Source organism: Arvicanthis niloticus, chromosome 2 (genome assembly GCF_011762505.2).
Source record: "Arvicanthis niloticus isolate mArvNil1 chromosome 2, mArvNil1.pat.X, whole genome shotgun sequence".
Taxonomy (NCBI): Eukaryota; Metazoa; Chordata; class Mammalia; order Rodentia; family Muridae; genus Arvicanthis; species Arvicanthis niloticus.
Window position 1 is genome coordinate 84,248,202 of NC_047659.1, and position 21,155 is coordinate 84,269,356.

The 21,155-nt window shown below is 41.5% G+C and overlaps 2 protein-coding genes across 3 annotated transcripts in view; one reads left to right on the forward strand and one right to left on the reverse strand.

Annotated features, from left to right (window-relative positions):
• Positions 1-6,416, forward strand: part of Aven (apoptosis and caspase activation inhibitor) — a 146,604-nt gene extending 140,188 nt beyond the window's left edge. For both annotated transcript variants that reach the window (XM_034494230.2, XM_076929457.1), the window contains 4 exons: positions 1,972-2,042; positions 3,590-3,685; positions 4,887-5,223; positions 5,954-6,416. In XM_034494230.2, coding sequence (XP_034350121.1) covers positions 1,972-2,042; positions 3,590-3,685; positions 4,887-5,223; positions 5,954-6,069 — 620 coding nt within the window. In that variant the 3' untranslated portion in view covers positions 6,070-6,416. The remainder of the gene's footprint in view (positions 1-1,971; positions 2,043-3,589; positions 3,686-4,886; positions 5,224-5,953) is intronic.
• Positions 6,417-6,535: 119 nt separating this feature from the next.
• The window catches only part of Ryr3 (ryanodine receptor 3), a 290,856-nt gene continuing 276,236 nt past the window's right edge, over positions 6,536-21,155 (reverse strand). Inside the window, exons 90-100 of the mRNA XM_076928313.1 lie at positions 20,209-20,339; positions 16,566-16,608; positions 16,005-16,132; positions 15,603-15,663; positions 15,136-15,282; positions 13,044-13,178; positions 11,413-11,569; positions 10,635-10,699; positions 10,178-10,278; positions 8,243-8,294; positions 6,536-7,376 (exon numbers count right to left, since the gene is read on the reverse strand). Of these exons, the coding sequence (XP_076784428.1) occupies positions 7,281-7,376; positions 8,243-8,294; positions 10,178-10,278; positions 10,635-10,699; positions 11,413-11,569; positions 13,044-13,178; positions 15,136-15,282; positions 15,603-15,663; positions 16,005-16,132; positions 16,566-16,608; positions 20,209-20,339 (1,116 nt within the window). The 3' untranslated portion in view covers positions 6,536-7,280. The remainder of the gene's footprint in view (positions 7,377-8,242; positions 8,295-10,177; positions 10,279-10,634; positions 10,700-11,412; positions 11,570-13,043; positions 13,179-15,135; positions 15,283-15,602; positions 15,664-16,004; positions 16,133-16,565; positions 16,609-20,208; positions 20,340-21,155) is intronic.

The following is a 21,155-nucleotide window of genomic DNA, read 5'->3' on the forward strand; positions in this document are numbered from 1 at the left end:
AAGACATACTTAGGACAGGTGTGATGGCGCACGTGTTTAATTCCACCACATGGGAGACAGAGGCAGGTGGATCTCTGAGTTTGAAGCCATCTTGATCTGTCTACACAGTAGTTCCTCCCCACTCCCTCTCCTCTTCCTCTTTTTCTTTCCTCCTCTTCCTCCTCCTCCTCCTCCTCTTCTTTTGAGACTGGATTTCATGGTGGGTCCCTGGCTGGCCTAGGATTTGCTATATACACTAGGTTGGTCTGGAACTCAGAGTTCCACTTGCCTCTGTGTTCCAAGAGCTAGGATTAAAGGTATATATCACTTTTATAAGATTGTTTGATGCACATATTTATTTAAGAAAAAATGGTTTAAGGATATAGCTTTCTGGTAAAGTACTTGGCTAGTACACACACGGCATTGGGTTCAGCCCCGTCACTGTCAAAGGAACAGAAAGTTGGTTCTTTCCTCCTCCTCTCTGCTTTGTGTTCCCTGCCTCCCTAACTTTGTAAAACAATTGCATTCTTGTCATTTGTTCTTTATTTAGTGATGAAGGTATTTTAAGACTTCCACTTATTCTCTCAAAATTCTCCAATCTGGGTAGATTTGTTTTAGCTTATAACTCTTTCCTGTATTCTAACTCCTCAATTTCATTTCTTCTGATAAAAAGTAATGTGAGTAAAAATGATGTTGTACAGGCGTTTCCATGGTAACCATGGGAATCACAGTAGAAGCACACATAGATGGACAGTAAAACTTCATTTTCAGAATTTTGAAGTATCAAACTGGCTTGCTAACGATGAAAAGTATTGATTCTTTTTCCCCTGCCTTTGGTCCTTCTCTTGCATTTGATTTTACATTATGTTAATTTAGTCTATCTTTTCCCTTTTGACTTCCTTTCTCCCAACTTCCTTAAATGAAAGAAAAGAATAAATTCTGTGGTTATATCACTGAGCAGGTAGCACACAGGGAAGAAGTGAGTCTGTGCTGAGTTTAAAATCCAGGTAGGAGATGGAGAGGGAGAGCACATGGGTCTTCAGGGTGAGAAGATGAGAGAGCACTGAAGTATACAGACAAAAATACAAAACAGGCTGCCTAGGGAGATAGAAAGTAAGTGAAGTAGAGCCAAAGTTTACATCCCTGTGAAAGCTAGGGAGAGAATTCTTCATGTGTAAATTCATTGTTATCCAGTGTGTGTCTGTGCACAAAGCAAGCCTTATGGCAGAGCATAGAGCTTGCTGCCCATGATCACTTTCGATGCCTGCTTATGTTGCCATCATCCGTCCCATCCTTGCTCACTTACCTCAAGAGCTCAGAGAGGTACACTGGTTTGCATAGTGACTTAAAACACAGTCTTTGAGTTTGCTTTGTGTTTGCATTCAGACTAGGTGAAGGTTGGAGTGATAATGGGGATTGATAACATATCAACGAGATTGTGTTAGATGGTGGGTCAATCCAGAGATGCTGCCTTAGTCTCATCCTCCCTTTTCTGCCTCGTTGGCCCCTATATATAAATATAAGCGTCTTTGAATACACTGAGCAGAAGAGATGAAAATAGACTAGGTATGGGTAAATGGCCATGTTTGCACACCTACCAGTTTGCTTGATCCTTAACGTGTGGGATGGTGGTTTATTGAGTGAAAACTTAATGAAATAAGTGTGGCTGCCAACAGTGTATTCCAGTGCCCAAATGTATGCACTAGATCCAGGACTGTAGATGGCATCATTGTATTTGGGAAGGTTAGCTACTCAGAATGTCACTTGTGCTCTAAAATGGAAAATTAGACTGTTTTCTGTATAAAATTTATATATATATATATATATATATATATATATATATATATATATATATATATAATATGTGTGTTGTGTAAATGTGTGTTATATGTGTGTATAGATATCTGTGATATATATGTATATTATATATATGTATGCATGTATGTATATATGTATATATGTATACATATGTATTTTTTTTCCTATTTCTAGGGGACTCCTTTTCACAGTTCAGATTTGCTGAGGAGAAAGAATGGGATGGTGAAACTTCATGTCCAAAACAGGTAAGACAAGTGTGTCTTGAATGTCAGTTAGCTCTTCTCAAGACCAAGGCCACACACCTTTCCGATGTTGCAGAGATGAAGTCATGGTTTGTGGAAACTAGCTGTAATCCATATGCATATTATTCTCAGCTACTTGCTCTAGAGAGAAAGTATACAGGGAACTAGTTGATAAGGTCCTTCAAGCTCAAGTTTATTTGGCATTTAATAATTTCTCACATATTGAATTGCTCACAACTTCAGGAAAAAGTTAATGGTTATGATTTTAACACAATAGATTACTTTGCTATTTGTTTTTCTTTTTTCTTTTTGCCAACCTTTCCCACCACATTCCTTCTTTAATCTTGTACCTTTATTGCCTTTCAATTACTGCAGGGTAAATGTACAAAATAAAAATAGGTATCATAGAAAGCCTTCAGTCAGTTCTTAAACCACAAAGGCTGTGTTTATCCTGTAGTTTTAGTGCTCATGAGGCAAGGAGTGGATTAGGTGCTGAATTCCCACTCCTTCTCCACCTCAGGGATCTGTAAGAAAGAATTCCACTGTTTCCCAGTCTAACCTTGAACTCATTGCCCTCCTATGTCTGTCTACAAATGTTGAGATTATAGGCCTGTGCCATTATATACTTGGTTTTCCTCACATTTTTTTATGGTAGGATGCAAGTGCATGCCTCTCTCTTCTCTTTCTTTCTCTCTCCTTTCACCCCCCCCCCGTGTGTGTATGTCTGTCAGAAGTTGATATGAGAACTTTATACATGAATACTATATATCTATATTATTTTTCTATTCCTCCAACTCCTCCTTTCCCTTCACCCCCTCTCAAATTATAACCTTTTAATCTTACTGTTTTATACACACACACACACACACACACACACACACACACACAGAGAGAGAGAGAGAGAGAGAGAGAGAATGAGAGAGAGAGAGAGAGAGAGAGAGAGGAGAGAGAGAGAGACTACTGAATCCATTTTGTGTTGCTTCTGTGTGTATATATTTAACTGAGCATGTGGGATCAGATAACCTGCTGGGGTATGTCTCTGGAAAAGACTGATTCTTCCTCTCTCAGCAGCCATTGATTGCTTGTAGTTCTTCATCTAGGGGGTAGGACTTTTGAGATATCCCCTATTTATTTTTATATTTCAATTATTGTCATTGACGTTATTGTTAAGAATTAATGGGTGCAGTTTTGCTGTTTTCTGATTTGAAGAGCAGCAGAGCTTACCCACTAGCATCTTTGGGGACACATGGTAACTCCATGTTCCCACCTAATCAGCTCTTCCCTTCTGCCTAGAATGCTGCAGTCTGAGTGTAGGGGATGTTTCGGGCCAGATGTCATACAAATGCTAGCTCTTCCAGTTTGAAGGTTAGAGTGTCCTCAGTGTGATGGTGATCACTGTCCTGTGTCTCAGAGAGCGAACTGTGGGCTCCCTGCTTGTAGAGACATTAAAGCTCATTGATTTGTGATTGGACTCCCAGACAGAAGTAACTTCAATAAATGGCTTTTTACAGGTATTTTTTTATCATCTCTCTTTTTAAAAACCCCTCTAGAATTCAGCGCTCTATGTGGACAGCGAGTCACTGGTTCAAGCCCTTCAACAGCTGCCTCTTGCAGTCCGGCTTAATGTTGCTTCAGAGTTGATCCAGGTAAATGCAGAATCTGCCTGCTGGCTGGGTTGGGGCAGAGGAGGGACCAGAGGGAGGAATGTAGCCTTCAGGGTATTTCAGCCTGAGCTCTTCTCATCATGAGCTGAGACCTTAGATTGAGGTGTCATCTTGTAAAGTTAAAGGAAAACAAATAGTTGTTTGAAATTATTGTGTTATGTTTTATATATGACACATTTTAATAATCAAATGTAATAGAATTGAATGCAAAAAGACTATAAAGTTTGGCTATTGACACAGAATATTCAGGTTCTCACCGAGATCTGTGAATAGAGGACCACACCTTGACTTTGCTCTGTTCAACTACAGTGCTAGACATTGGTCTAGTTCATGCTTATAGGGCCATGTTGAAGTAAACTGAGAGAGGTTTGAGGAGTTACTAGCAATGTGGGCCAGTAAAGTAAAAGCAGGGGCCAGTTGCTGCAGCACATACTGAACTTTATTCTGGACCTATGCATTATGGGTCCCTGCCAGCCCTGTGGCCTGCCCACAAAAGAGAGTTTCTCAACCTTATTACTGAGAACTTGTCATAGTCATATATGAAGTCTTTGAAGCATAGCAAAGATAGACTGTACAGATAGAATAAAGGAAGAATGTACAGATAAGTATGTATAACTATGGAACTGGCATCTATATCAAGTCAGAAGATTTCCAGTTCCTTAGAGGCCATCACACATACATCAAATTCACATCCACTCCCAAGACTACCTTCTAATACTTCTTCTACTCTCTGGCTTCTATTACTGTAGTTTTACCTGGTTTTGAATTTTCTATAAATGTAACCAAGATCTTGGCAAATGATCTTGCCCCTGTGTGTTTTTGCATCTGAGCACAGTGAACAGGTCTACTTGGCTAATTGCTTCTTACTAACTTTTACAGATAGGTGGTCATTCTTTGTTATAGACTTAAGTACCAATTCGAATAGACTTATGTGGTACAGTTAACCTTCAGGCTAAGGATAGGAAAATGTGGGCTTGGGAGGCACAGCCCAATGATGTTTCCACAAAGTCTCCTCATTTGCCCTGGGTGGATCAGAAGAATGCTGGAGTCAGGCTCCAATAGAAGATGCTTCATGGGCTGTCAGAACTGAGATTCCTACCTCCAGGGTTTTATGACTTAATTTCCTGTGCTTAAGCCAACACAAGGACTGTATTATACTCTGATATCATGCTTCTTTTTTCAGACCACAGTTCCTTTAGAACTTCCACAGGTGAAACCAAGGAGAAACGATGATGGCAAGGAGCTGGGCATGCAGTTAAGGGGGCACATCTCCGAGCTCAGATCTGCTGCTGGTGGTTGTCCCAGGTCTCTGGGCAGAGACAGTTTAAGACAAAGCCCTTTAGAGGGCTTGCAGAAAGCATCTTCCCAACCACAGTCAGTGGCAGACCATCTGGAAGAGGAACTAGATATGTTGCTGCATTTAGATGCACCTGTGAAAGAGGAAGACAGTGTCTCTTCAGACCAGACATCTCAGAACCAGGAACCAGAAAGAGATGGGCAGGTAGCCCAGGAGGAAACAGGTATGGCCTTCATTTCATTTCCCACCCATCTTCTCAAAACATACCCCTCTGTGTCTGACATCGATTCAGCCATGTCCCAGGTGTCTCTTCCCATGGCAAATCACAGCTTCCTCTGAGCTGACCTTTCTGACAGTTTCTCTTACTCAATAACCCAGGCTTTCAAAGTGGCTACCAACCTGGTTGCAGTATTAAAGTTAAAGCTGCAAATTGAACTTCTGTAAAAGCCTTTCTGTAAAAGACCTTTTAATCGACTGAACAGGCTAGGAACCTAACTCTTCACACTTCTTGGTATTTGGGTTTGTTTTTGAAAGCAAAAGAATGTCTTATAACTTGTGACTATTTTGTGAGCTGGTAGCCCATCTGATATGATGGGGCCTAACTGTCATATCATGTACAATACTAAAGAGTCATTGTGATGTTTTAGGATTGCCTCACACAGAAAAGGTCACTGAGCTATGCTGTTGGCTTTTGTGTTAAAACAAACCCGACAAAACTAGTGAGCAGTGAAATTTATCTTTAGAGTAAATAGAAGAGCAAACCTGTATCTTTGCTTATTTTGTTTAGATACTATTGATTGTATCTTAGGGACTGACAATAACGAGAATTTCTTGCTTGTTATTGGAAAATAATTTGTGCTGAACTATATCCTCGAACACACCCCAAGGAAGCCTTAACTAACCTCAACATGAGAACTGATGTGAAGTGGCTAATGTTGCTTCTATTTCCATAGTTCCTGAAAAGTCATCTGTGACTGGAGAGAAAAATGTGAAACCTGAGCAGCCACGCACATCGAAAAATGTCACTGAGGAAGAGCTAGAAGACTGGCTGGACAGCATGATTTCCTGAAAAGGGGTCAAGGGGGAAGAGTGCCTACAGAAAATGTTGGTTGCCTTCTAAGTGAGGGTGGGCTACTTTGCCAGATACCCCATGCTAACATATTCTGTTATGCTTACAGCAGCCAACACCTACCCGTGTTTGATGGCACCTGAATACATGTATGAGGCTTGTTTAGGGGCTTCATTCTGTTGTTATCTGGCTTAGTCATCTAATAGATTTCGTTATGTACAGGGGATGTCACAGCTACATTTTGAACCTCCTTTCTGTCAATGTTTACAGTGTAACAGGGGGTATTTAAGAGAATATACTCAAGTCACAAGGCATGCAGTTGGTCAAAATAAACACCCTCTGGTCTATGGACTTTCCCTTTCTTCATGAAGCCCATGGGCTACTTGTCTCATGTCCCTGACTCTAGCAGTCAGGTCACTGTAGAATAACTTGAGAGTGGCACATGACAAGAGGTCAAACCAAGAACTGGCATGTGTTACTTTATTGCAGTGGGCACTTCATTTTATTGGAGGAGATTGACCTAAAACATGGCAGCTCCACTACTTACACGGACCGTAAAGCATCACTCAAGTTTGGTATAAGATTGAGATTTTTCTGAAATTTCAGTACAGTGCCTTTCTTCAAATAACAGCAGTTGACAAGCTGTTACTGAAGAAATGAAGTAAATAACCTTCAAGTGCAGTTTCACAGAGTAAGACAAGAGCAGCACAGCTGTTTAATGGAGCTGTCCTTCTGGAACACAAACATAAAAAACTTGCATAGCTATATCTAAAGAGATTTGTAAGGCACTTAATCGATATTTCAGTTTCGACAAAGTGTTTGTTTTCTATTTCTTTAGCTGCTTAAAGCTTTTCAAGCTGATTCTGGATACAGTCACTAGCAAGTACCATGGAAAAATTAGATCGCAGTTAACATGAGTTGAACACGGTTTTGTGTAGTTCTGCCCATCAGTCCTTGGCAGGGGTCCTCTTGCATGATGTTCAGGTGTTCAAGAGTTCACATTTCTCTGAACCATCTCAATGAACGAATTGTTTTGAGAACCGAGAGTTCTGTTAGCAGTCAGGTGGAGTCCTTGACACTTTGCCATCCTTTGTGCTTAAAAGCCAAATCAATTACCAAATATATTTGTTGTTGTCATTAAAGTGTAAAAGAAGGAGTCTATTGCATTCGGAGGTGACTGTTGAGAATCATAGCTTGTCATGGATTCAGTTTTATCCGAGCTGATCTTCATATTGCTTTCGAAAGCAGTCTCCAGCCGGGAAGAAGTCCCAACACCTTTCCTGGTACATCTTCCACACATAGGATTCCTGAAACAGTGTAAACAAATGGTACTTTGTGTTGATACCACGCTAAGCTAACGCCCAGTTTGCTTCTGCTCTGTGTGATTTCCTTTAGGAGGACTGATTAGAATTGATTCGAGGCCACATGGGCATGCTCTCACTGTGTCTCCAGCCTGCTCAATTTTGTGAGCAGGAAGTCACATGTCTTCCCATCATGATTGAAGGGAAGGGGCAAGCCTATCCTGTGCCCCTTCTAACATAATTGACCTCATGCCAGTTGTAATTGGGGGACTAAAGAATTCGGGTTGGGGGGACATTTGATGCTACCTGAGGCCTGGTCTTGATCAAGTATTTAAGCTATGAAGCTTTCCTGTCCATTGACGTTTGGATTTTGAATAACTAGGCTTTTCTTCCCGTGGTCCCCACCTTTCTTTTCATAGTTAGTCACAGAATTCTGTGACACAGCTCCTCACTCATCCTCTCTCCACACCTCCACATTCCTGTTGTCGCCCACATACAAGGCCGCTCTTTCTTATGCTGTCTCTCCCACTGTCTTACTCTGAATCTCATGCTCTTGTTCCAGCCACCCACTCCATTTGTCGTTGTCGTCTTCTCTACTGTCCTCCCACCTCCAGCTATTGTGCATAGAAGCAGTAAGCACAGTGGCTTGAAATGTCAGTGTTTGTTGAGCAGGATTACCAGGGGGACTTGGGGAAGAGACTGACATCACCATATAACTCTCACTTCTTAGATGTACTTTTCCATCACTTTTTTTTGTTACTTATTAAGAGACGAATAGCTTCAGATATCCTGTAGTGTACTACTCAGTGTCGAGACTTAGTAAAAGACTCAACAGAAACCTACTGAGTTCTTAGTGAAAAGCAGTTTCTCACCTGACCTGTGTGTTCTGTTTCATCCTTGTTAATCAAATACATCAGAAAGAATCTGAAAAAAGAACAAATGGGGGAAAGGTAGAGAGGCTTTTTACATTAAAAGAAAAAATAAGTGTGGCATGCAGGGGCTCATGTTTAACCCGAGCACTCAGGAGGCAGGGGCAGGTGAACCTCTGGGTTTGAGGCTAGCCTGGTCTACAGAACAAGTTCCATGAAAGCCAGGGATATGGGAAGGGGGTGGGAGGAGGTGGGAATAGTGTCAGTAGAGTCCAGAAGAGAGCATCAGATCTGGAACTAAAGTTACAGGCAGTTGTGAGCAACAAGTCCTCTTAACAGCTGAGCAATCTCATCAGCGAAAGCACTTCTCACCCAAACTAACATTGGTTACCAAGATAAATTGGCCACAGGGTTTGAAAACTAAGATGCCTAAGAACCAGGGAAGCATTTCTAAGAATGATAGATACTTATCTTCAAGCCATTGAGGGGAGAGCCTTCGTAACTCTCAAAGACCCAAGTCCACTTGCAAGCTATCTTACCATTAAAAAAACAAACAAAAGCTCAGCCCTTTACCATAAGATTATCAGTAAGCCAGGTCTGAATTCACACGTCGAGGATGAGTCAGGAAAAAATGTGGACAGTATCTACTTTCAGGTCACACTTCTTCCAGGTCACGCTCCTTCCAGAAATTTCTATTTGTTTTTCATTGTGGAAAACCAGGAAAGGGCAGTGTAGTTTCATTTGCACTAAATTATCTGTATTAAAGATTTGAGTCTATCTGTGATACAAACGTGTCCCTGGGGGCTGCACTCTCAGTTCATATTCTGTGACTTCAGAGATGGTTTTTAGAAGAACCAGTCTCGTGCTCTTTAGGAAAGGAAAATGTTATACTGGTTTAAAAAAAAATAGTAAGTGGAGAGGCTCATGCATGCTGGTAGAGCTGGACTCCCAAACCTTGAGTTCTCACAGGGTAGTGTGTATCTTAATCTTAGGTCCTGCTACACAGAAACAGTTTCATCTTTACCTTTACCCAGAATTTATTTCCACTATACTGAAGACAGGAGTCAGGAAACCTTGTTCTTCTGTCACATTTAACTGGCAGATGGCCACATGGAGTGCTGCAGGGTATCATGCAAGGGAATCCTAACCCAGATGACTAACATCTCATCTGTCATTCCCTTGTGCTACCTGCCATAGAACTTGTGGGCCCAACTTCTATACCTTGAATGAGAGCCCTCTTAATGAGAAATGACCGTGATCAAGGCTAATGATACTAGGGAAAGAATGTTATTTATTAAAAATGAATACCATCTTTCCCAGGGTTCAGCCAATTCTGTCCTAAAGAGAGAGACTTCAACAAAGTGCTGGAAGAGAACAGTTAGAGAGCAGGATAGTCATCCCATTGATCATACTTTCTGGAATTTGAATAATCAGGTTATATAATTGGCATACCCCATAAGTGGCACTGTATAGGCTCAAATAACTTGAATGAATGCTTTGCCCTAGGAAAGTGAAGTAGTATTTGCTTGTTAGTGGCCAGACAGTGCTAACATTGAAACCTTCCCCAGAATATCCCACTTTCCTGCAAGGCCTTTTAGTAAAGTGTTCACAGAGGACAGATAGGGGAAAGGTAGAGGTGCTGAGTCTGTCAGTAGTTGGTGGTAAAAGTGGACATTCTTGAAGATTTAAAGAGAAATGGCTGGAGATGCACGCTGTTGAGAGGAATGGGGGTCTAGGTGTGGCTCAGTTGACAGCTGTTCCCAGTGCAGTGCACCAGGAGAACAGCAGTGGCTCCTACAGGCCTGCAGCTGCTTTACTGATCATATCTACCCCTTCCCAGCAGAAAGGGAGAAATAGCAGACTGAATTTTGTGGTTTGTGTGAACTTTGAGTTTTTGTTTTTGCCCTAAAGATGACATCTTTAACCCAAAATACTTACAGATAATTGGCCAAGTTGTGTTCTTGCAGCGTATGTGTTTCAAAACCATGAGGGGTTGTGTCAAAGTAGTCATTGCCAATGCCACAGATGAAGCATTTAGTCTATTAAGGAAAAAGGCATCAGTATACATAAGGAAAAATGCTGACAGACAGTTGAACCGGGCGCATGGAAAACTTTCCTGTTTAGTGCTTTGAGCTATTAGGTATTTACTGATGGTCCCACTTGCCTAGTTGAAAATAGTGTTCCTTCCCTCCAGTGATAAGATGGAGGCGGCAGGCATGGGTGGGTTTAGCTCACAAGGCGTTAGTGCCCAGGGCTGGTAGATTGGTGGAGAGGAAGTGAGAGACAGGTATGGGAAGCAAACATTTTAGTAGTTTTGCTTAAGGATAACCCTAATTAAGGGCCCTAGTTATGATTTGAGAAACCTGTTTGGGGTTGAAATAAGAAAGATCAGCACCTCCATGTCTTCCCGAACTTGTTCCTGCTGGTCCCTCAGCTCTCCAAAAGCATCAATAATAAGACCTGAAAGTTTAAATACAAAGGGCAAAATACCTTCATCTGCACCATGATCTTAGGGAAGAAATGGCAGAGGCCGTTCTGATTTGTCAAAACAGCAAATTATCAAGTTGTGCTAGCTATTTAAAGCCAAGTTAAAGGGGGAAAGAGCTGCATTCACAATTGCTTGTTCCTGGTTAACCAGTTCTCACTACTTTTCCTCTTGTGCTTCAGTGCTGATGGCTCCATGCCCTTACCTCTCTCCTCTTGCTTCTGAGCTCCCAACCCTTATTCATCAATGCCATATCTCAGCGTGACTCAAACTAAACTCATCATCATCTTTCCTTCAGCTCCTAGTAAGCTGTTGACTAAAATATCAGCACCTTCCTCTCTGCTCTAAAAGACAAAAAGACATGTCATAGTTTTACACCTCCTTTCTCTTCTGCTTCCCTAGCTCATGGAGAGAACAAAGGGGAGGGTAAGGCAAGCCACAGGGGACATCTAGGAAGGGATGAAGTCTGTGCATGTTCTCAAGTGTCTTGGAATTGTTTGGGCAGCTCTTTGGCTCTGTATATCCGAGGCATCACAGACAACAAGTGCTCAGGTTGTTGCTAAATTGACAAGTTAGATGAGTTAGAAAAAAACTTCTCTATAAGACAAATCACCTGATGGATATAGAAAAGCAAAGCAAACTAGATTTATTCAACCCAGCTCCTGTGTACTCTAATTGACAACCATACCTTGAATAATGGCCAGCAAGATGACAATGACGAAGAAGAAGAAGGTAATATCAAAGACAATGCGATACATTTCATAAGGGTCACCAGCAGGGTCTTCAATTTCGTCACCAATGCCGCCACCTGCTCTTACGCCCACATACATGTGGAAGAGGTAGCACTGGGGAAGATGGTAGTTGCAGTTCAGGTGACAGGTGCATGGCTCTCAGGGAGCATCTTCGTTTTGTGCACTACAGATCTAACCATGGCAGCCCTGAACTGGACGCAGGGCCCTTCAGTGATGATGACCTCTGCTGTCCACTGCACCCAGCTTGCCATGTACCAGGAAAGATTCTTACATTTTTTGAAAACCTGCTTTGAATTGAAGTGCATATAATAGAAGGGTGTTAAGGCCTGAGGAGTGTGGCATATGCCACCTCACAGCTTTCCCTTGTTGAATTTCAATGGTGCCAGCCTGGTTTTTAGGCTCTTTTTACTTCTCCTTTATCCCCAGTGTGCCTGCCAAGGATTTCTGTAGAATCTTAAGTATGAGATGAACATCCCTAACCCAAAACCAGAATATTTTTCAACATAAAACTGGTCATATGCGCTGTTATGACACATCATGTGAAAAATTCAACACCTGACTTCATGTAATGAGCCATGGTCAAAAGCATTCTAAATACACTGTGGAGAATGAATTCTCGGACTTTGGGTGTAAATACATAGGGAGCAGATGAATTTCCTGTCTATGTTTTAGTCCTACTCTTAAGACATAGAGCATACACACATACCACCACCACTCCAATCGGAAACACTTCTGATCCTAAGATTTTGGATAAGGGATATTCAACACACTGAACCTGCAATAGATTTTGGCACATGTGTCTGTGCTATCTAAGAACTGCTTCATCCAGCCAGGCGTCCCCATCCTTTCACCTCACCAGAAAGGGCAAATACAGAGCAAGGAGCATCGTGACACCAGCTGCCACTTACACTGGTTATCTGATGAATGAATGGAATTGCTGTCCTGTGAGGGTCCATGTACCAAGACAGGATACTGGGAGTTTTAGCCAATAAGTATTACCTGTTCATAGAGAAATGCTCACAGGCCTATACCTAGCATGTCTTTCCCTGAAATTAGGCCATGATAAACTGTAGAAGATGTTGCTGCTATGTCTACAGTGTGTGGCCCCCAGCTGTACCTTTCTTCCCACTAGGGCCTAACAGGGACCCCATTCATGTGACAGACACCCCCATCCTACTGTACCAAGTTCTTCAGCCTTCCATATCTGTTTTTAGCGGATGGCTGAAATAAGTATCTGATCCTTGGAACTTTGCTCCTAATTTTCAAGCATGAAAACCAAAGCTTTCCTGCCATGAAGTTTAGATGTGCTTACTTACAGTCTGTCTAAACCTCACCCCAAAGTGAGAGAAGTGTTGGTCCTCGTTGGCTCCCGCAGTGTGATGACACCCACTCTCATGCCCTCCAGCTTCCCGGGACACTTCCCTCTTCTGGATGGATGACACCTAGTTTCTATTCTGCCCAAATGCCACAGCTGTTTGTTCCGATAGCCACCCCCCCACTTCCCCCCCCCCCCCCATGGCTCTTCTCGTCCAAGGCAGCTGTGTGACCATGGCAGCTGTATGCTCACCGTCATCATGTCGTCACACTTCATATCCGGCTCATCATCATCTTCACTTTTGTTGTAGAACTTGCGGAAGAAGTTGAAAGCCACCACAGTATAGAGGTAAACAACCACAGCCAGGAGGCCAACAGTCAGAACCAGCTGAGGGCGAGAGGATAGATGCAGAGGAATGGGATCTCTGTCCTGAGAGGCCCCTGGGCCCTCCAGGTGTAAGGGAGACCATGATGTATTCTGACTGCTGGTAGAAAACAGGCTGACCACAGAGGACCAGCTTCTCAGGAGAAAAGAGTTCATGGCTGGAGTGTTCAGGGCTCAATTGTGTCCTCCCTGTCATTTACGTGTGGAGTCCTAACCACTCAGGAAGTGACCATTTGGAGACAGTGTTTAGAGAAGTTAAGCTAGAATGAGGCAGTAAGTGTGGTCAGTCTTTTTTATCTCACTTCTAAGAGGAGACTAGGAGCCAGGTGACACATGCACACAGGACAGTGACGTGTAATGGCAACCAGAGCATAGCTGTGCAGGAAGCAAAGAGAAAAATCTCAGAGGAGACCATCCCATTAACACTTTCTTATTTCACTTACATTCTCAGGAGCCTGAAGTCATAGACTTCCATAGATTAAGTCAACTGTCTAGTATTGAGTCAGGCAGCTCCAGCACACTAACGCCTGGAGTCTGGTTTTGAACAGAAGTGAAGCGCAGATGTATTTGTGAATCCACGTGATGGTTCTGTGAGCAGAGTGGCTTTGTGCTTACAGAGCTTTTCCAAGGCTTTTGCTCTAAAGCTGCTACTGAGAAAACGGTTTTCTCAGACTTGTAGTTATCCCTCAGTGGTATCTTATCACAGCAGTAAACCACATAATCAGCACAGCTTTGAGTTATTGGAATTATTTGAAGTTATCTCAAAGATTACAATGTTGAGCCAAGAAATCTGCCTAGGCTCATTGTGGCGTAACAGCACAGGTTTACTTCCATGCTATATAAGGAGGCCAGACTTCAGTAGCATGAATGAGGAGTCCAAGGGACCTGCCTCTGTGGCCCATTCCAGAAGGGACGAGAGGCAGGCTGGTTAGAAGATGAGTAGTGCAGATATTTGCCTTTGAGAAGCTGTAGAAGAGGGAGTGGGCACACATGCTAAGGTAAGCACCAAAATAGATGTATAGCTGGCCTCCTGAGGGATGAAGTTACTCAAATCTTGAAGAACAGAGCTCATAGGAAGAGCTTTAGAAGGGAGGCAGAACTGGGGCTTCACACCAAAGGAAAGCAAAAGGATTGTGGGATCTACACTCAGCCACATACCTACCAGTTCTGTCATCTTGGGGCAACATAGCCTCTCAGCTTGCATTCTCTGAGATTACCATCTAGCTTACAAAGTAGTTATGACTCAGTACCTGAGGTGTGGCAAAAACTTGGCACATTTTAACTTTCCTGTATTTCTGTCCCATACAGAGGTTTAAAATTATGATGAAGTATGTCCCATACATACTTAACTATATTAGGGAGGAAGAAAACAATGACGTTTGGAGTTGCAAATACAGAGAACCCATTAGAGGTTTTTAATATGTCTATAGTCATTGCTATATCTAGTCTTCTATATATGGCCCAAGTCAATTCTTTCTTTAGCCATGTAGATGTGCACATTGTGTATGTATGCATATTATGTGTAAATATATATAAAAAGTATACCCGTTAACATTCATAGGAACACATGTCAGAAGTACTTGAGATATGTGTTCGTGTGTGTGTGTGTGTGTGTGTATACTTATATTTGTATGTAGTTGCTATCTCCCAGGAGGTGAGTTAGAGCCATGGAGGAAGAGGTAGGTTCCAAAGATACCTGAAGTGATTCTGATATGTCCATTACTTTGCTCAGCAGCGCATCCTTATTCTCCTAGGTGGTCCTAACTTTAATGTTCCATCTCCAGTTGGCTATAGTTTTACAAAAACAAATTGAACTTTTACCCATTCAAATGTTTGGCCAAGAAAGAAGCTTTCTACACTGATAAATTTCCTTATGCACACAAATATACTACCTTCTTTTTTCTTTCTTTCTTTTTTTCATTTATATACACTCTTTTCCAAGTCAGTATAAACCCAATACCTGTTTGCCATTGTGAGTTACAGATGACAGGATTGTCCTCAAGGTCTTAAAGCCCATTGCAATATCCAACAGATGAGCAGCAAAGAAGAAGTTGTTGTAGTGGCCCAGGACAGACATGGTTGTGTACCAGGCAAGGTAGAGAAAGGACTGTAGAAATGGGAGAAAATTGTCAACTTTTTGGGAATTGGTAATACGATGGACTCATTAAACTATCTTTCCCTCATTCTGGGGAACAAAGGGTGCATAGGTACTGGGGTGCTATCAGTTGTCCCAGGGTCTTCCAGTGGAGACTCATTCATGTTACACTATTATACAAAGAACCTTCGACACCACTCAGGCTCCTGACTGTGATTACCCAGGGAGGCTGCCAACAATGTTCAGGGCTGGTGTATCCCTTGTGGCATCCAGTGAGATCTCTGACTTAGGGTATAAGATCTTGTTTGTTTGTTTTCTGGTACTATACTTACGTTGTCAGTGAAAACCACCCCTAGCTTCCAAACATGGTACTTCATGTCGATGGAACTTAGCCTAAAGAGGAACAATAATTTCATAACTTATAAATGTCAATGTTAGTTTAAGTGTTTAATAAAGGGAAAATTTTCTTAAGGTTAATAATATAAATACAGTTTTGACTTTTTATCAAGTTATATAGATTTTCCAGAGACACAGAATAGTTTGAATTATGCACCTAAAATCCTCACTCTTGGGGCATAAGAAGTGACTGCCCATGAAATCCTTGAAAGTACTTCTTTCTTAATTTGTAAGAAAACAAAAGACATGCATGTACTTTCCCCTCTAGCTCATTGGAGAGGAATGGGAAACAAAGAATTTATCTTTGCCACTTGGACTTGAGCTCCTCAGATCTGTACCATGACACCAGAGATGCCGCCTCTGCTTTGGCTTCTTCTACTGGGCTAAAGTCAAGGGCATTTTTGTCCAAACCCAGGAGTTCAGCAATGCGCTCTGCTCCATAGAGATCTCCATACTTGTTGATCACCTAAGGCAGAGAAATAAGATCGTGGGCTGTGGCTGGACACACTACCCAACATTGCTCTAGCTTTGAGGTCTTTGAAGCCTTGTTATTGCTTTTTCAAAGGGTTAAACAAGATACCATTCAAGACTGGCAGGAAAAGGAAAAAGGAACCCCCTAGAGAAAACTAAAGAGATATGACAATTAAGTGGAAACTTCCTTTCAAGCTAGTGTCTCTTCAGAGAGAAGAAAAGCGTAATGTGGAGAAAGCGGCGGAAGCAGTGCAGGCTGTGTGCAGGTGCTGAAGGCAGATGGGGTGAGAGCAGAGCAGAAAGGCCACATGTGCAAGCCCTTCTGCAGCTCGGTGTCCTCTAGGCACCTTAAGCTTGACAGCACATTTACTCATATTAGTGTACAGATAACACAGCTATCACCCCTCCCCCACCCTGACAGGGCATACCTTTCTCTTCACAAACTTGTCCCAGTAGTTATTAGGAAAAGATCTGAAAACAAAGATGACAAAGACAGGTTCTTGATTACTAACTTCAAGGCAAACACATCAAGAATGTCCCAGTTGGAATGTCCAAATCTGTAATCTCAGGTTTCTGTCCTGCTCACGGAGACTTCAAACATGATTGAAGTTCAGCGTCATCCCAGGGCTCCTTCCTGCCTTACAGTTCCACTGCGTTGTATCAACTCCGAGACACTTGGAAAGCCTTTCTAGTTTCTATCTAGTTTCTATTCATGATGATAGGCTAGCAAGAAACATACGCTGTTGGTTTTTTGTTTTGAAAACCCATCCTGCTTTGCACACCCCCTTCCTCCGCTATCCTGGTATCACACTCTTGGGCAAGTCTCTACCACAGCCAAGTGGGCCTCCTGAATCACTTCTGCTGTTCCTCTGGGGACACAAATCCAGCTGTTTCTTGACCGTTCTATGGATTCCAATATACAACAGAAATAATATTCAGAAGGAAATGAATGTCTGCTTCCTATTCCATGACTCACAGTGCCTGGAGAGATGGACCAGTGTGGTTGTGTTGGGATACATAACAAGCTCGTTGTCCTGGGATACATAACAAGCTCTCTTACACCCCTGTTTCCCAACCAGCAAGTGCTTTGGTTAATTTATAGAGGGATTCCATTAATCCCATTTTTCTCCATTCACTTTCTATCACCATGTACTCCTGTGGTACCTACTTCCTTCCAGGACTCAGATTCTTCTCTTCTAGAGGTGGTGTTTGCTCCATAATATACCAACCTCCCCAGAGACATTATGTTTCTCTGCCTGGAATAGTTTTTAGTTCTATTCCAAATTCTTCTCATTGAAATTAAGAAGAAAACAAACAAACATAAAAACTGCCATCCTTGGGAATGGTAGCAAAAATGTTTAAAATGTGTTACTTTTAGCTAGAATGAGCTAGAATGAACGTCCCTGGGAGGGTTTCCCAGAGGCTATGGCTAGAGCAGGACCAGCCCTTGGGTATGAGTTCTTACTGTTTTTCTTTACATGAGTCATTCTTTGTGGGTTTGAGTCACTCAGCAGGCACCAAAGACCACCAGCCCATGATAAGAAAGTGAAACCCTCTCTCCATCCAAAGGGGTGGGAGTCTTGAGGGTAAAAAGTTTTCTTACAGATTTGTTTTGGTTGCTGTTAAACTTGTTTATTGGCTTTAATCATCTAATTGCCAATTAAAAACAAATGCTGATACTGTGGAATAAAATGCTAATAGGCATACTTATAAGATGAAAAGTATTTTTACTCTTTTCTGTATGCATTGCTACTTGATTTTTTTTTTTTTTTTTACACACCACGTTTAGAATCTGCAAGCCTGAAAATCAAGCCATCTTTCCTCTGTATCTTGATACCTCCCCCTCCCTTCCCCTGGTTTGTTTTGTCAGGTTTTGTTTTTGTTTTGTAGGGTTTCAGTACATAGCCCTGACTGACATAGAACTCACTGCATAAACAAGGCTGGCTTCAAACTGAAAGTGATACAACTGTTTCTAAGTACTGGGATTATACATTGGCTCCTCATGATCAGCTTCCTTCTCTCTTATATACAAATGTTCTCGAGCATACACCTTAGTCTATTGTTCTTATTTTTGTCTGGAGTAGAATGTGTCTAATCACCTCACTAGGGCTAAGGTCAAGAAGTCTCTTGAAGGTAGAACATACATTTTTATTTGGCTATATGCTTTAAAATATGGCCTACAGAACAGACCTGTGGGGGAAAAAATGCTTAAAGGATATACTGAAATCCTTAGTCTCTTTAGTTATTAGGGAATGTATGACAAGGTACCATTACATCCCTGTCACCAAAATCATGTGATGCTAACAAGTGTTGGCAACAGGTAGAAACTCTATATAGCACTGTTTACTGTATATTGAAACAAGTATTTTCCATAGCCTACTATTGAGCAAATTTCCTTTGGTGAGACAGGCTCTTTTACTTGTGCACAGACAAAGGGATTTTATGGCAGTGCTGTTTATATATAATATTGGGAACCAGAACCAGCTGAAAAAATCTACAGTCAAGAAAATGGATAAATACTATCTTGTATATGCAAGCACATGGAAAATGTTACAGTTTGGAGGACAACTTGTCAACACAGTCAACAACTTGTCAACAACTTGACTTCACTGAGGATCAGAAACAGCATATAATGATGAATAAAGATCCTCTGAGAGTATGCCTTATATAGTATGGCAACTCCATGTTCACCAAGTTCAGAATATTTAAAGTAAAGTAATATGTTTAGGAACAAGGAACAGGCTAAAATGTAAGTTTTTAAAATAAGATAATGAGCCCATAAGTAGTAGCACTAATAACTAACTAATTAAAGATCAATATCATTAACCACTAGTGGATACTAGTGAACATGTTAGTTGGGGTTGTGGGGAACATGACTGGGAGGATAATACAGGGCTTTCAGGCTTGCAACAGTGTTCTAGTTTTAATCCTTGTGGTTTGTTACACTCTATTAAAATACCCATGCCTATTTTATAGGTACTTGTGTATGTGTGCCTTATAATATAAAACAGAAAAACTCAGAGTGGATAATAGGCACCAAGACCCAGTAATTCTATGTAGCACAATAGGACAAATAATAGCCTACCACAACTAATTATCAATTCAAAATATCTAGAGAAAATGGAAAGGTTCCTAGTACCAGAAGTGATAGTATTTGAGTAAACAGAAACGCCAATTACTTTGACTTGATAATATACATTGCATATATGTGTTGAATTACAACGCTCTTCCCATAAAGTAAGTAAATGTTATACTATGTATCATTTAATTTAAAATCAAACTGTAAGAAGAAAAAAGGTATCTGTGCATGATATGTGGTAAGTGAGTAAATCTAATAACAGAATTGCCCTATCCCATGACGCCTCTGCTGTGAAAAGAAATCAGCATTTACAACAGTTGCTCTATTTATGGATTTCCCTGCTCACACATAAGCAGGACTGGCTCATCTCCTTCTTGGAACACTGTAGTGCGTTATTTCATTGTGTTAGGTAAGGTCTAGAAACAACTGCCCTTTTTACTAGCACATTTACATTGTATCACATTGTCCCATACTGACATGTCCTGGATGACCACACAGAACTCTTCTCAAACTATTAGATTATTTAATGCTATCCAAAATATCTGTAACTTAATGGCAAAAGATGAGAAAATACAGTTGAAGCACTTTTGTTGTCTGTCCTTGTATGAGGAGATGGGCAGGACTCAGAGAAGTTGGGTTTTTATTGCTCATGTTATTTTCCCCAAAGCCTTCCCTTCCTAGAGGCTGATTAGTTAGGTTGTTCCTTTATAGACCCGCCTCTCAGTTTCCTTAATCATCTTGGATCAGGAAGTCATTTCTTCCCCTGGAATCAGGGTTATATCTGACATGTGTATCTTAATTGGAACAACTAAAAGCCTTATTAATATATGGTTATCTTTGCTTATATGTTCACTCCTATGTTTTTACTCTCACTATAGTGCTTTATCTTGCAACTCTCATCACTGTGAATGGACTGGTATTAGCATGCCATTTTCCCATAGTGATGACACAGATGCAGCTGCTCTTGTAGGGTTGGAATGAGGGGCACTTACGGTGTGTTGATCACCAAGCGGTCCCACTGCCCCTTGATGTCATCTTCAGATGGCTGTTCAGTGATATATAGACCATCAAACTCCAGCTTCCTGGCAATTTCTTTTTCCCTTTTGAATACCACCAAAGGCACCTACAGGTGAGAAGACATTAAAGGTTTGTGTCTAATACACTTTTTCCCAGGACCTGTTACAACCAACCTTCCAACGTAATGGCAGAAATACTTTATACTGGGATTTGATATATATTTTAAACATATACATGTATGTCTGTGCACCACTTGCATGCCAGTGCCCATGGAGACCTGAAAAAAAGCATCAGATCCCCTGAAACTAGAGTTCCAGGTGGTTGTGAGCTGCCGTGTGGGTGCTGTGACTCAAACCCAGGTCCTCTGGAAGAGCAGCATGTACTCATAGCTGTTGAGCCTTGTTTCAAACACCGTACGGAAATTTTTAAGGTAATTGTAGTTGTAAGGGCAATGTTAAATCTCACTCCTTGGCCAATATGTCTACTCCTCTAAAAGCTGAGCTGATCTGAGCTACCCTTCAAGGTTAAACAGTTGACACAGTAAGACATGCAAGAGTTCTAAAAAGACCATGTTTATATGAGTTTCTGGCCTGAAGGGGTTTTATCTACTAGGATTCCCAGGCTTAGAACTGAACCAAGAAATAGAAAGGACAAGGAATTATTCTAGAACAGATTGGTCAGCTACAGGAACGTGTGGAAGTTTCCCAACAGTCATCAGTGATGAGGGTCATATACATGTCATGGCCTAAAGGTTAGTGCATGAAATGTGTTTCCATAGTTACAATGATATAGTTCAGGGGATTCTGGGTATACTTGTTACATACTGACATTTTCTTCTTTGCATAAAGAGCTGTAAGGTGGCAGCAAGCTTGCTTCTCTCTGCTGTTACTCCCAGTCATTTTCATACACAATAGACTTGCTT